The sequence below is a fragment of the Pan paniscus genome, chromosome 21 (genome assembly GCF_029289425.2).
Source record: "Pan paniscus chromosome 21, NHGRI_mPanPan1-v2.0_pri, whole genome shotgun sequence".
Lineage (NCBI taxonomy): Eukaryota > Metazoa > Chordata > Mammalia > Primates > Hominidae > Pan > Pan paniscus.
Window position 1 is genome coordinate 3961710 of NC_073270.2, and position 15704 is coordinate 3977413.

Here is a 15704-nt window from a genome sequence, read left to right on the forward strand (position 1 = left end):
TAATCCCAGCTACTCGGGAGGTTGAGGCAGGAGAATCGCTTGAACCCGGGAGGCAGAGGTTGCATTGAGCCGAGACCACGCCATTGCACTGTAGCCTGGGCGACAAGAGCGAAACTCCATCTCAAAAAAACAAAACAAACAAAAAAACCCCTAGTTTACGATGGGGAGTTGAAGTCATTTGGATACCTGTCTGTGATCAGGCTTGCAGTCTCTACCCTAGAGCCCAGTACTAGGCTAGGAGCATGGTCTTGCCAATAGGATCATGGTCTTATATCCATATTTTAGGGTTTTTCATTACGATTCTTCTGTTTACCTTACTACAAACACTTTAGAGCTCTATACAATCTACCAGAGCTTATTTCTCTGTGGCCTGGATCAGCAGGAGCACCTTCTCTTTTCAGATCACTCAATAAATTGGTCAGAGGCTGGGCACAGTGGCTCATGCCTTTAATCCTCGCACTTTGGGAGATGAGGCAGGCAGATTGCTTTGAGTCCAGGAGCTCAAGACCAGCCTGGGCAACATGGCGAAAACCTGCCTCTTCAAAAAATTAGCTGGGCATGGTGGTGTGCACCCGTAGTTCCAGCTACTGGGGAGGCTGAGGTGGGGTATTGCTTGAGCCTAGGAGTTTGAGGCTGCAGTGAGCTGTGATTGCACCACTGCACTGCAGCCTGTGTTACAGAGCGAGATCTTGTCTCTATGTAGCTAGGTAGGTAGATTGATTGATTGATCAGATGGATTAGATGGATTAAATTGAGAGATCAGAGTTGGATGCAAGGATAAAGTATCTGCTGTCTCCAAAACGCAAAATGGCCCAGCAAGCATTGCTCCTCTTTGTTAGCAGGAGAGGGGTGGTGGGGCAAGGGGCAACAAGTTGTCTTTTATGTTGGAGGAGATACCCTAACGTGCTGCAGGCCTTTGACTTTCAGAAAATTTGGCTGAGGTGGCAGGCCACTGTATTTTTATGTCTAACATGTACATCTAAGATACATAACTTCCTGCTCTTCATGTCTCACATTGATGTCATTAGCATAGTTGTCAAGGTAATGTCCTGTGAAACAGACAAAATCTTGATGAACCAGATCACAACACAGAAAGGTCAAGATGATTTATCACTGAGGCTGCTCTTGCCATGAGCAAGAAAAACTGCTTCAAGTAGTCCACACAACTTAAAAAGAACACACACTTACCCCTAGCAGTAGTCTAGGTACCAGGAGTTATATGTTAATCTGCAGAAAGTAGAGTATGTCTGGAAAAGTAACTGCAAATCTGCAAAGTCTTCTGTAGCACTTAAGATCCTGCGATTCACATGGAGACTTCGCCTTTTGCTAAACAGATCACTGCTCTAGGAGCTTACATTTGCTCTTTCTGTGATGGTTCTTATCCAGTGGGCTAGGGAATCTGTGTGTCTTTGGGCATTACCTAATGGCCAATGTTATTGAAAATCAAGGTGGCACAGAGGGAGGTCTAGCCAACTTCACAGAGCCGGGAGCATCTAGTTTCTTTCCCTCCCTTTTGGAGGCCCTGACAGACAGGCAGGCAGGCAGACAGACAGATCGACAGACAGGTAAGATAGATTAGATAGATTAATAGGTCCTAATGTGAAGCCACCTCAGGCCAAAATTCCTTCCATCAGCTGGCCTGCAAAGGCTCCGTTCTAACTAGCATGTCTTAGCGACATTCTGAGTTCCTAGCAATTAGCTACCTCAAGGCCAGAACCTAGCAGACCCCAAAAGATGCATTTCCCTTTACCTAGTACAGTTACCATGGCAAATATCTGCAGATTATTAAGAAAAGATGAGGAGGGAGGTTTATAATATATGTGTGTTAATGCGCTGTGGCAGGGTTCCTCCTTACAGATGCCTGGCCTCCCCGTTATTGAAGGGTTCTGGGTCTGAAATGACCCAGGCCTACGAGTTGGATGAGGGGGCCCCCTCTCTAGCATGGTAGTCTAGTAGGCTGCCTAAACTGACCTGGAAAGCTACTTTCCATTTCCATTACTGGGAGCTTCACAATGAATTATTCACAGCCATAAACGTCTGATCATGGTCTCCAACAGTCTTTCTAGCCCACTTAGATCAGGAATCCCATTTTGAAATAGTCCCTTCCACTAGCATCTCACTCTGCTGAGGACAGCCAGGAAAGCACTTCTGAAAGATTCCAGTGCTTTCCTCACCAGTGTATAGCCTCAGCAAGGCATGTGATGTGGATCCCATCAAGGGCATACTGAAGGTGTCAGTAGAAGGCTGAGCCTTTAGAGTCCATATGCCACTCTGGTCTCCTCTACTTTGTGCCCAGGTTTTTCTGGCTTTTCATTATCACCTCACTAAATCCAGCATTCAGTCCAGGTTTCCACTGGCGAGCCTAGCTCTACATTAAAACCATGGCCAGTTACCTGAGCTGTTACACTACCTGCAGAAGTTCTTTTGACCATACCATAATTAGAAATTTGGCTTTATCCAGGCTGGGCACAATGGCTCATGCCTGTAATCCCAGAACTTTGGGAGGCTGAGGCAGGCAGATCACTTGAGGTCAGGAGTTTGAGACCAGCCTGACCAACATGCTGAAACCCTGTCTCTACTAAAAATACAAAAATTAGCCAGGCGTGGTGGTGAGTGCCTGTAATCCCAGCTACTCGGGAGGCTGAGGCAGGAGAATCGCTTGAACCCGGGAGGCAGAGGCTGCAGTGAGCCAAGATTGCACCACTGCTCTCCAGCCTGGGGGACAGAACAAGACTCCATCACAAAAAAGAAAAGAAATTTGGCTTTAACCAAAAGTCATACTCTCCCTTCCTTGTTATAACATCTCCAAAATCTCTATCAACAATTGTTCCTATCATTTGTAATGATCCAGCTCAGTGAATTCCTGTAGTTTCTTCTGGATATTTATTAGCTCTTTACTTTTTTTCCCCCCCTGTAGAGACGGGGTCTTGTTGTGTTGCCCAGGCTGGTCTTGAACTCCTGATCTCAAGCAGTGCTCCCACCTTGGTCTCCCAGAGTGCTGGGATTACAGGCATGAGCTACTGTGCCTGGCCAGCATTTTACTTTTTTACCTTATTTATGCATTTTACCCTCAGGTCATGTTATGCTTGCATTCTGGTAATGTGTGAGCAATGCAGGCTGGGTTGTGGGGCAGTTTTCATCATGACAGCAAGATGCAGTAGAGAGCATAATAGAGATTTTTGGAAATTAGCTTTCTTTGGGTCCTCTCTTTTATCATCATTTCTGTTGTCTCACTTAAAGCCTTATCATTGTCATGAGCAACCCAGGAAAGATGTGAATTCTGTGGCATTAAAATTCAGCAACTCGCAAAATTTGGAAATCTTAACATTTCATTTAGCAAAATACATATATAGTAATGTAAAGGCCCTGAGTCTTGGGTTTTCATTTCAAGGTGAGCATTTGATATTGGAGCTGGGATATTTCTTGTTTTGTTCTCTAATGTTGTCAGAAGTAATCCTACTCCTTGGTTTCAACATTTCCCCTCTCCTTTTAATTGGGACACCCCTACTCGTTTACCACCAGCTTGAACACATCACAGGTAATTGCAAGCGATAACTAAAATAGTAGTTGTGCAGCTATGAACTGTGAGCAGCTTGCTCTTTCCCATCCTGGCAATTGGTTGTCAGTTTCTTTCCTTCCATCTGAACCCAGTAACATCACCCACGTTTCCCCTAGCAGTCTCTCAACTACAACCCACTCTGATAGTAATTGCTAAATCAGTTAAGGTCCTCTAGTTAAAAGCAAGAGAAGTCAACTCAACTAAATTAAGCAAAAACAAACAGAACTATTGATTTGGGAAGACACTGGAGGAGCTGGCAGAATCAGAAGGTAAGTTGGAGTACCAAGTCTCAGGTAGAGCCGACCTTGGTGGCTTTGGGGCCCTTCTAGGGAAGCCCCTGCTTCTTCCTAGTTTTCAAAATCCTGGGAGAGAATCTGATTGGCTCAGTATCAGTCAGGTATGACTGTGCTTGGATCAGTCAGCCCTGGGAGGGAAGAGGAGAAATAACACATAGGGCAAACAAACCAATTTGTGTCTACTGTCATAGAATAATATTTTTAGTAACCATCAGATGGGGAAGGCCTTTCTAAGCTACTTAGAAGATTTAGATGCCAGAATGGAAAAGTTTGAAAGATAGCAAATATATTAAAATGTGAAACATCTTTGTGACAAATGATGTCGTAAAAAAGTGGCCAACTGGGAGAATCTATTTGCCATAGGTAGACAAAGAATGTTCCAGAATATACAAACCTGTGAGTAAAAGGTAAACAATCCAGTCAAGAAACTGGCAATTTACAGAAGAAATACAGATGGTCTATAAAGATATGAAAAGAAGATCAACTATATCTAGTAATCAGGGAAGTACAGATTAAAGCTAACCATTATTTTGGACCTATCAGATTTGAAAATTTAAAAAGCTTTATATCAAATGTGGACAAAAGTATGGGGCTGCAGAGACTTACAGGTGGGGGAGTTTAAATTGGTATTGCATTGGAGGGATGATTCTGGCAGTACCAATCATTATTTAAATGTTTGAGTTTTCTGACCAAGCTTCTGAGATTCTTAACAGAAAAAGCCATGTACAAGGATGTTTATGACAGCATTATTTATAATAGCAAAGAAGATAAAAAAGCAAATATCTGTCAAATAGAATGGCCAGATGATTTCTTATATCCATTATGATATTCTATACTATCATTAAAATAAATGTGTTCACATAGATCTCTAAGTTATATTGTTATGTGAGAAAACGTGGGATAATTTCATTTTTGTTTTCAAAAATATGTATATCTGTGTGTGTTTGGGTATGTTAATGCTTTTTTTTTTAAGTCTGAAAGACTACAAATTGTCAACAGTGGCTGCCTACAAGGGGGCTGGAAGAGAGGAGAGACATAATAGGGAACTTTGTTTTCTACTAAATTATTTGACTTAAAACAAGCATATTCTTTTTATAATATTTTTAAAGCAGATTTTTTTGAATATGGGAAATAAATCTAATGGACTTAGTTTGCTTCGATGGATATATAACATCTAGAATAAAGAAGTTCCTATGCCTAGTTTGAACTGTGTCAGGAGTCTTGTGGTCAGGTCTCTATAAAAAGGGATATCACCAAATGGGATGTTGTTCTGGAGAGAAACTGGACCATGGGGGTGAATAACTAAAGGAACAACACTCATAGGACATGACAGCTGTTTTCAGATATGTGACAGGCTAAAAGGAGACTGTAGCATTTCCGTGAATGCCCACCTGATTAGAAGTTCTAGGCTGTGGCTTTCATCCTAATTACAAGCTGGAGCTTTTTTGTTCACCAGCATTTGTCTTTCTAGGAATCATTGAATTTATTCAAAAGAAATACTTTGAAAAACCACTCAGAAGCCCCCATTTTCAGGGAAAATTGAGGTCTTTAAGGCATTATCAAGGTTTAAAAAGAAACAAAAAGATAAAATTGTGTTAGCTCCTGGCTGGGTGCAGTTGTTCATGCCTGTAATCTAGCACTTTGGGAAGCCAATGCGGGAAGATTGAGGCCAGGAGTTTAAGACCAGCCTAGGCAATGTAGCAAGACCTTATCTCTACAAAAAAATTTTTTTTAATTAGCCAGGCATGATGGCACATGCCTGTAGTTCTAGCTACTCAGGAGGCTGAGGTGGGAGAATCATTTGAGCCCAACACTTGGAGGCTACAGTGTGAGCTATAGTGCTAACTTTATAGAGCTGCAGGAGCTACAGTGAGCTACAGTGATCACCGCACTGCCTCCAGCCTCCTGGCTACTAGAGTGAGACTCTGTCTCAAAAAAAAAAGGCTTAGCTCCTGAGAGGAATGGGATAGGAGAGAAAGAAAAGAGGGAAAGAGGTGAAACCAGTGAAATAGTCAGAATCTGTGCGATGTGAGATGTGACCTTCCTCAGGACCTCACATCTCTTAGATTGCCAGGTGAAGAAGGCAGGTGTGTGTCATCTAGTGATGGGACTGAGTGTGACATCTGAGTTGAGATGGGTGAAATCGCCTCTACATTGATGAGTTGTCCCAAAATAAGTGAATCAGAGTCACAGTCCTATGGGAATTAGCAGGAACTGTGACAAGGGCTTTGGAATTCCACTGTCCAGAGAGTTGGGAGTTTGCGTTTTGCAAGGGGCAGAAAAGATGCCCGCTGACATCTGGGTTTTACATTGCTTAGTACGAGGGAAATGCAAAAGAAATTGTGTGTCTGGGTGTTGGGTCGTTTTAAACAGAACTGTTCCAAGACCTACCTTGGAAGGTAGTAAATTTCCCATCACTCTAGTGTTCAGTCACTGGTGACTATTGGGTGAGAGTATTGAAAGGAGATTCAGACTTAAAAGTGAATGAGATTCAGACCTGTACTGCAGATCTAGGCAAGAAAAGAAAGGTATAAGGATTGCAAAGGAAGGGACAAAATATAAATTTTTCACACCAAATACTGTCTTCAGAAAAACCCACAGATTCATCAGACATATTATAGAATTAATGTGACATATTATATTATAGAATTAATTAATAAATATGACATATTTATAATTTATTATATTTATTATATGACATATTTATAATTAATAAATATGACATTATAGAATTAATATGACATAGAATTAATATTCATCAGACATATTATGGAATTAGCAAGGTTGCTAGATACAGAAGCAGCATAAAAATTTAATGCATTTCTATACATAGGCCACAAACAGAAAACCTAATAATACCTTTTAAAAGGTGCCAATTACAATAGCATCCAAATGTAAAGTACCTAGGAATGGAGTTAACAATTTAGAGAAAATTATTAAAATGTTTGAAGACATTAAAGGAAAATAGCTTAAATTAGTTAAGAGATAGGATCGATGGATTAGGAGGCTCAATTTTGTAAAGATGTCAATTCTCCCCCAAGATATATAGATTCAATGCAATTCCAATAAAAATCCCAACAGGTTTTTTTGTGGAACTTGACAAGCTGATTCTAAAATTTATATGGAGGAGAAAAGATTCAAGAATAGCCAAGACATTCCTGAAGAAGAAGAACAAGGTGAGGAGACCTGCCTTACCAGATATAAAGAGATTATAAAATTTTAGTAATTAAGACAGTTCTGTATTGGCACTGGGATAGACAGATCGACCAGTGGAATGAAATAAAGAGCCCAGAAGCAGATCCATGTGTAAGTGGAAACCTATTTATGACAGAAATGCTCTTGCAGTTTGGGTGGGGAAAAGATGGTCTTCACAATAAATAGTGCCTGGGACCATTGGTAACCCTGTGGGAATAAATGAAATTGAATGCTTGTCACATATCAAACACAAAAACCAATTCCAGTTGCTGTAAACACTGAAATTTAAAGGACAAAAATGATAAAATGTAGAGATCATAATGTAGTAAAATATACTTCTGATCTCACAGTAGGAAAGGATTTCTTAAGACTTAAAATGTTGATAAAAGGGAAGATTGATGAATTTACATGAAAATGCAAAACCTCTGTTCATAAATGATACCATAAAGAAGATGAAAGGGAAGGCCACAACCTTGGTAAAAGATAACACAGGTAACTGATAAGGGAAGAGTATCCAGAATATATAAAGAACTTCTACAAATTGTTAAAAAAAATAAGTAGGCTGGGCGCAGTGGTTCATGCCTGTAATCCCAGCACTTTGGGAGGCTGAGGTAGGCGGATCACAAGGTCAGGAGTTCGAGACCAGCCTGGCCAACACGGTGAGACCCCGTCTCTACAAAAAAATACAAAAAAAATTAGCCAGGTGTGGTGGCGGGCGCCTGTAATCCCAGCTACAGGGGAGGCTGAGGAAGGAGAATTGCTTGAACACAGGAGGTGGAGGCTGCAGTGAGCCAAGATTGCGCCACTGCACTCCAGTCTGGGTGACAGAACAAGACTCCATTTTGAAAATAATAATCCAGTAGGACAACGGGGAAAACACTTGACTAGGTACTTCACGGAAGAGGAAACTCTTGTGATCAGTATGCTATGGAAAGATGATGAACCTCATTAATAATCAGAGAAATGTAAATCAGTTAATACAAAGTCTGACAGTAGCAAATGTTGATAAGCATACGGAACTGGAACACTACATTGCTGGTGGGAGTATAAATTAGTACAACTTCTTTGAAAAACAATTTGGCCTTATCTGGTAAGGTTAAAGATACCTATACCTGAAATTCTTGCACATATGCACAAGAAAGATACAAAAATTTGTCTCAAAGCAGGACCTTTAACTGTAAACAACCCAAATATTCATCAGTAGTAGAATGGATAAGTAAATTTTAACACGGTCTCAAATGGAGCACTACAAAGTAGCTGAAGTAAGCAGCCAGGATGAATCTTAGGAACATAATGTTGAGCCAAAGAAAAAAGCAACTCGCCACTTAATCATGATTCCATTTTCCTCAAAAACTAGACTAGCAATAATAATACATTGTTTTGGAGGTAAAAAATATGAGATACAAATAAAGGAATGTAATGATAATTATAAAACTTAAGGTTTACCAGTGAGAGGGGAAGGAAGAGGATATAAGGAGAGGAGCCCAAAGAGAGCTTCTAAGTTAAATTATGTGATGGATACTTTTTAAAAAATAAATATCAACAAATTTGAAAAAAAAAATTTTTTTTTTAACTGACATGTCTTTAAAAAATGAATGAGTACTTAGCCTTGGTTCCAGTTAAGGCTTAAACAAGAGATGAAACGGTCTTCGATGCCACCTAGTGTTTCTAGAGAGTTTAACATTTTATAGACTTCTGCTCTAGCTGCTCCTTCCTAGCTCTGTGAGCTAGGTTTTTCAGAGTAGAAACCAAAAGGAGTAGGATTCACGTTGTTTTCATCCCTGACGCAGGCTCTTCATTCTGAACCTTTGCATCTAGCGCTGTGTTCTCCAGGGCAAGCCCTTTCTTCTCTCTCGTTAAACAATGGCTCCTGTTTCTTCCTGACTCTTTTTAGGAGCCTTAGTCCACCTGGAGACCTAGTTTTTCTTTATCATGACTGAGGGAGCTAGGGATGCTGATAGGGCTGTGAGATGTAGTCTTTGTTATTCCTGACATTTTTGTATTGAAGACTGTTTTCAAGAGTCTTGCTGTCCCTACGTCTGTTCTACATTTTAGAGAAGGGATGCGCAGGAAAAGTAGTGCCTCTGGATGAGCCATCAGGGCTTAAAAAACTGACATCTCATCCTGCCCTGTACTTTGGTGGAAACCTGTGGAAATCTATGTGAAGGAAGAGAATGCAAACTGTGGGTGAACTGAGAAATTCTGATCTAAAATAATGGTCTCTACTGCGTGTGTAAGAGTCCAGCCCAGGAAAATCTTTTCTTCCTTTTGTGGTATTCACAGCATAGGGTCAGGGGTAATTGCCTCTGTTAGTAAAATAACATGCAGAATCTCCAGGGTTTTAATCTGAAAGGAAATCTCTTGAGTAGGTGAGGGCAGATGGATTTTGAGGTCCTAATTTCCCTATCCTTGGGTCTTTCACTTTAATTTCTCCTATCACTGTCATGCTGGTTTCCAGTAAATATATTTGCTCCTTTCTTAAAGCTCTTGCCTCCCAGCCTGGGCAACATAGCAAGATCCACCTCTACAAAAATAAAAATTAAAAAATTAGCCAGGCATGGTGGTGCTGTGCCTGTAGTCCCGGTTACTCAGGAGGCTGAGGCAGTAGGATACCTCCAGCCCAGGAGTTCAAGGCTGCAATGAGCTATGATGGCGCCACTGCACTCCAGCCTGGGTGACAGAGCGAGACCCTGTCTCCAAAAAAAAAAAACAAAAAACTCTTGCTTCCATCTGACAAAAATTGGTTCCCTTTGGGTTGGCATTTCCTTTATTCAATCTTTTTTTAAATTATTATCAAAGACAGAAACCTTCATTCTTCATTTCTGCCTCTTGCTCTTCCCAGTCCACTTTGCCTTCATTCCATCTCCAAATGTAGTAATTTTTTTTTTTTTTTTTTTTTTTGAGACAGAGTTTTGCTCTTTCTGCCCAGGCTGGAGTGCAATGGCGCAGTCTTGGCTCACTGCAACCTCCATCTCCCAGGTTCAAGCAATTCTCCTACCTCAGCCTCCCAAGTAGCTGGGGTTACAGGCATGTGCCACCATACCTGGCTAATTTTTTGTATTTTTAGTAGAGATGGGGTTTCACCATGTTGGTCAGCTGGTCTCGAACACCAGACCTCAAATGATCCACCCGCCTTGGCCTCCCAAAGTGCTGGGATTACAGGCGTGAGCCACCGCGCCTGGCCCAAATGTAGTAATTCTAATTCCAGAATATGTCTCAAATGCATCCATTTCCTTGTATCATCATTTTTCCATGCTTCTCTTCTTGCCCCTCTCTAGTCCATTTTCCATACAGTAACAAGTAATTCTTTAACATGGAAAATGGATCACACTTTAAAAGCCTTCAATGATTTCCTCATGCACTTAACATAAAATTTGAACTCCCTATTCAAGGACCTACCTGGAAATGCATGATCTGACTTTGCCAGGCTCATCTCTTCCTCCTCCCTCCTGCCATCCCCATCAACCTCACCTTCTGCGTGATACCTGCACTGATTTTCGGTTCCTCACCCAACCAAGCCTTCTTCCACGTCTGGGTTACCACAGATGCTGTTCTCTGTGTCTGGAATACTATTTTCTATACTCATCCTTCCTCAGAGAGACCCACCTGTAATCCAAATTTGGTGCTTTCTGATACTTCATCTCTAGTAGCATTCTGTTCTTTGATTGCATTCATCGTGGTATATAATTATATATGTATTTGTTTTATTTGTTTAATGTCTGCTTTTCACCCACAAGTTTATATTGTCCTTGAGGGCGAGAGCTGCACTTATATTTGATTCCCCACTCTTTGCTCTGTACCTAGCCCAGTGCCTGGTAGGTACAAAATATATATTTGTTGAAAGAATGAATGAAAAGTAATGCATGAATTGTTCCTCTACTGCTGAATACTACAGTTGTTCTCAGTTTTGGGTCATTCTAAATAATGATGAAGTAAATAATTAGGACATAAAGATTTTTATTTCCTAAGGATATGTTCTCAAAATTGAAGTTGCTAGGCCAAAAAGTATTTTTGAAAAGTTTTTTTAAGGCTCATAAAATGTAGTTTCCAAGTCACTTACTCAGAATTAGTGTTGGAATTTTAAAGTGCCACCCTTTTTGCTTTCTTGTTTGTTTTTATAGTGTCAGAGTCTCACTGTGTCACTCAGGCTGGAGTGCAGTGGTATAATCATGGCCTTGAACTCCTGGGCTGAAGTGTTCCTCCCACCTCAGCCTTCTGAGTAGCTGGGACTACAGGCATGCACCACCATACCTGGCTATTTTTTTTTTTTTTTTTTTTAATGTAGAGACGAGGTATTGCTGTGTTGCCCAGGCTGGTTGGTGTCAAACTTCTGGCCTCAAGTAGTCCTCCCACCTCTACCTCCCAAAGTGCTGGGATTACAGGCATGAGCCACCACACCCAGCTCCTTTTTTCATCCTTAATTTTGAATATATGAAACATACAAGAGGAGAACAGATCAAATAATAAAATTTAGCTTCCCACTCTGATAAAACTCATTTATTTGAATACTTATTCTTTGCTACACATGAGATTATTTCCTTATGTGGCAGATGTTGTTGTTCCAATTTTATGTATGTATTTATTATTTATTTTTGAGACGGAGTCTCGCTCTGTCGCCTAGGCTGGAGTACAATGGCGTGATCTCGGCTCACTGCAACCTCCACCTCCCAGGTTCAAGCGATTCTCCTGCCTCAGCCTCCTGAGTAGCTGGGGTTACAGGTGTGCACCACCATACCCAGCTAATTGTTGTCTTTTTAGTAGAGACAGGGTTTCGCCTTGTTAGCCAGGCTGGTCTTGAACTCCTGACCTCAGGTGATCCACCCGCCTCAGCCTCCCAAAGTGCTGGGATTACAGGCGTGAGCCACTTCACCCGGCCCCAATTTTACAGATGAGGAAACTGGACCTAGAAATTTTAACAGATGTGCTCAAGTTCATACAAACACAGACTATCTCATGTCAGATCATTGTGTGATAACCTCCCTGCACTAACTAATTTACATTTGCTCCAGAACTGCTGCAAATTTAATGTCACCTCACCCAAATCTTCTGCTTCTTAACTGCTGCATCTATATGAATGCCCTCCCACCCACCCACCAGTCCTTGCTTCCTTGCCACATGATGCTAGAGGCTGGGGTGCCATGCCCCCTTAGATCCCTAGAAAGAGATTAAATCAGCTGGCCATCCAGAACCTTCCTGTGTGGTTCACTCTGAGATGCATGTCATCTTTGTGTGGTGGTAATTAGCATGAGGATAAATGGCCCATTCCTTCAGGTATGTCCCCATTCCAATTTACAAGGGTAGGCCATTTTGGCCCAGTATCATAACAACAGGCTGCTAACCACATAGTAATCATGGAAAGAGCATGCTATACTTACATAACAGAAAGGGCATTCTGCCCCCTGAGGATTCTTGTGTTGTTGAACTCTAAGGAGCTTGTGGCTGTTTAGGGGGAGAGGGGCATTCTCTGTGTTAGGCTGCAGGTATTCACCTGGGCCCATGTTTTTCCCCCCAGGAAAAGGTAGAACATGCTACCAGGTCAGGGTTTGGTGCAGCAGTTTGCATGTTTGATGTTTATCCCTGCTAATAATTCCTCTAATTTCTCTTAACCTTTCAGGCTCTCCCTGCATGTCCTATCCAGGCCACCTGTGAGGCTGCTTCCAAGGAGGAAAACAAGGAAAAAAATCGATATGTAAACATCTTGCCTTGTGAGTGTCTTTAGTGTTTCTTGGGATGTAACCTGAAATTACATCTCTGGAGGGATTTTCTGAAGATACAAAGAATCTTGCAATTGGGCACAGCAGGGTGAATAACAAGAGTGCGTTCACGGCAGGACTCAGTGGCTCATACCTGTAATCCCAGAACTTTGGAAGGCCAAGGTGGGAGAATCACTTGAGCCCAGGAGTTTGAAACTAGCCTGGGCAATATAGTGAGACCTCATCTCTACAAAAACCTTAAAAAATTAGCCAGGCATGGTGGTGTGTGTCTGTCGTCCCAGCTACTCAGGAGGCTGAGGTAGGAGGATCCCTTGAGCCCAGGGGGGCAGAGGTTGCAGTGACCCAAGATTGTGTCACTGCATTCTAGCCTGGGTGACAGGGCAAGACCATGTCTCAAAAAAATAAAGTAAAATAAATGAAATAAATAATAATAAATAAATAAGAGTAGGTTGAAGACTTTGGGCTGAAAGAGCCTTTATGGATCCCACATACTCAGAGTCAATTAGGATGATCCAGGAGGATTTTTGTGTCAGGCCTAAAGTTTCTAGGAGGTCCTGGGGAACAGCTTCACTGGGATCAGGCAGGAAGCAGGGGGTAATGGTGGTGGTAGAGATGGTTTTTTGTGGTATTCATTGAAAGAAATTCTAATGCAGAGTTCTCTGTATAAACCCTTCCCAGAGTTAGCCATTGCTAATCAGTTGATCCATAAGCTAACAGACATTTTTCTAGTCCATTGGTATCCAGAATGGGATATGCATAATTTAATGAGATATGAGAGGAAGATGTTTGAACCTCACTTGATTTTTATATTTGCTTTTCAAAAAAAAAAGAAAAAATTCCTAATCCTCAGAACCTGTGAAAATGTTTTTTTTTTTTTATTTTTTGTAGAGATGGTCTTGCTGTGTTGCCTTGGCTGATCGCAAACTGCTGGCCTCAAACAGTCCTCCTGCTTTGGTCTCCCAAGTGTTGGGATTACAAGCATGAGCCAGTGAGCCCAGCCAGTATATTTGCTTTTTAAAAATTCATCCTTTTAAATTTTTTATTTCATTTATTTTTTTAGAGACAGGGCCACCCAAGCTGGGGTGCAATGATGTGATCATAGATATGTATCCTCGAATTCCTGGGCTCAAGTAATCCTCCTGCCACAGCCTGCTGAGTAACTAGAACTACAGGTGCATCTACCATGCCTGGCTGATTATTTTTTAGACACAGGGTCTTGCTGTGTTGCCCAGCCTGGTCTCAAACTCTTGGCCTCAAGCAGTCCTCCCACTTTGACCTCCCAAAGAATTGGGATTACGTGCATGAGCCACCACATCCAGACCCTAAAAATTTTATGTTTCAGGGTATATCATACATTAGCATATGTGCATAATTTATCAATAAATGAGCATATATTAGAGATGCCTGCTCACATTTTTATAAGTGAAGTATGGAACCAAAAAATTAGGACCACTACACTATGCATTTACAGATACTTTTGTCTTTTTCTTTTTTCTTTCTCGCTCTGTCACCCAGGCTGGAGTGCAGTGGCACGATCTTGGCTCACTGCAGGCTCTACCTCCTGGGTTCAAGCCATTTTCCTGCTTCAGCCTCCCAAGTAGCTGGGACTACCTACAGGCACATGCCACCACACCCAGCTAATTTTGTATTTTTAGTAGAGACAGAGTTTCACCATGTTGGCCAGGCTGGTCTGGAACTCCTGACCTCAAGTGATGCACCGCCTCTGCCTCCTGAAGTGCTAGGATTATAGGCGTGACCCACCGTGCTCGGCCTTGTCTTCTTATTTATGTGCATATGTTGGAGGAGGGGGATGTGTGTATGTGTGTGGGTGGGGGTATGTGTATATATAATACATATTTTTTAATATGATTGGTATACTGTACACATTTCTCTCTTTTAATAGTATATATTGTCAGTTCATCTGTCAAGAAACTTTCTTTTTTCTCAACTACTTAGTATTCCACATTGTAGATGTATCTTAATTTATTTAACTAGTCCCCTAATGATACTTAAGGTATTCCCAATTTTTTGCTGTTATACTATTGGAGTTATATTGTTGGAGTGGCATCTATATACAAGCGTGAGTCTGTGCACATAGGCACAGATGTCTCAACTGTCCTGGTTGCATCAGGTTCTGTGAGAAATAAATTTTGATTTTACTGAAATATTGTTGGTTTGTTTCCTAGATGACCACTCTAGAGTCCACCTGACACCGGTTGAAGGAGTTCCAGATTCTGATTACATCAATGCTTCATTCATCAACGTAAGGATCGGGTGCTTTCCCCGTCACTTCCCTGCCTGACCATTGCCACTATCTGTTGGCTCCTCCCCAGCTGTGTGTTAGGAGAAATATTTGTCATTTCATGTTTTCCCTGACAAGTCTGGTTTTTTTAAGTGACTGAATTTTTTTTTAAGGTCAGTCAAATAGTTTTAATCATTTTCTATATTTACCCCTGTCATCATTCCCTAAGATTTCCCATGTAGAAATCTGTGTCTAAATATGTATTTTGTGATAAGAGTCAGTGAATCCTTTATTGAGCTGATTCTAATTACAAACAAAAGCAGGCTTTGCCCTCAACAGTAAAAATAAGGGAGAACAGGACAAGAATACCTGACATGACACCAGCTATATTATATATGTGTGTGTATGTATATATGTGTGTGTGTGTCTGTGTGTGTGTATATATATATATGACTATCTGGTTAGCCATATATGAACCAAGGCCTGAGGGAAGAGCTGATACTAAGAGGAGGTTTTTAAAGATGATTTAGAGAATGTTTATAGAACAGTCTGTATGAGAGATTTGAGGTTTTTGTTTGGTTGGTTTTGTCTTTGGCAGTAGCCTGAAAAAACACATAAAGAGTTAAGAATATGTTTTATAGGTTTGGGGGAAGCATCCTGTAGAGAGAGTGAATTTGAACAGAAAAAAGAGAGAGGGA

General features: G+C 41.2%; 1 protein-coding gene across 4 annotated transcripts in view; it reads left to right on the plus strand.

Moving 5' to 3' along the window:
- Nucleotides 1-15704, plus strand: part of PTPRA (protein tyrosine phosphatase receptor type A) — a 162406-nt gene that overhangs the window by 118124 nt on the left and 28578 nt on the right. For 3 of the 4 annotated variants that reach the window (XM_034947005.3, XM_034947003.4, XM_057300856.2), the window contains 2 exons: nt 12665-12755; nt 14951-15027. In XM_034947005.3, the coding sequence (XP_034802896.1) occupies nt 12665-12755; nt 14951-15027 (168 nt within the window). Of the gene's footprint in view, nt 1-6942; nt 7032-12664; nt 12756-14950; nt 15028-15704 lie in introns of those variants that run through there. The other variant, XM_034947008.2, reaches the window with a different exon arrangement.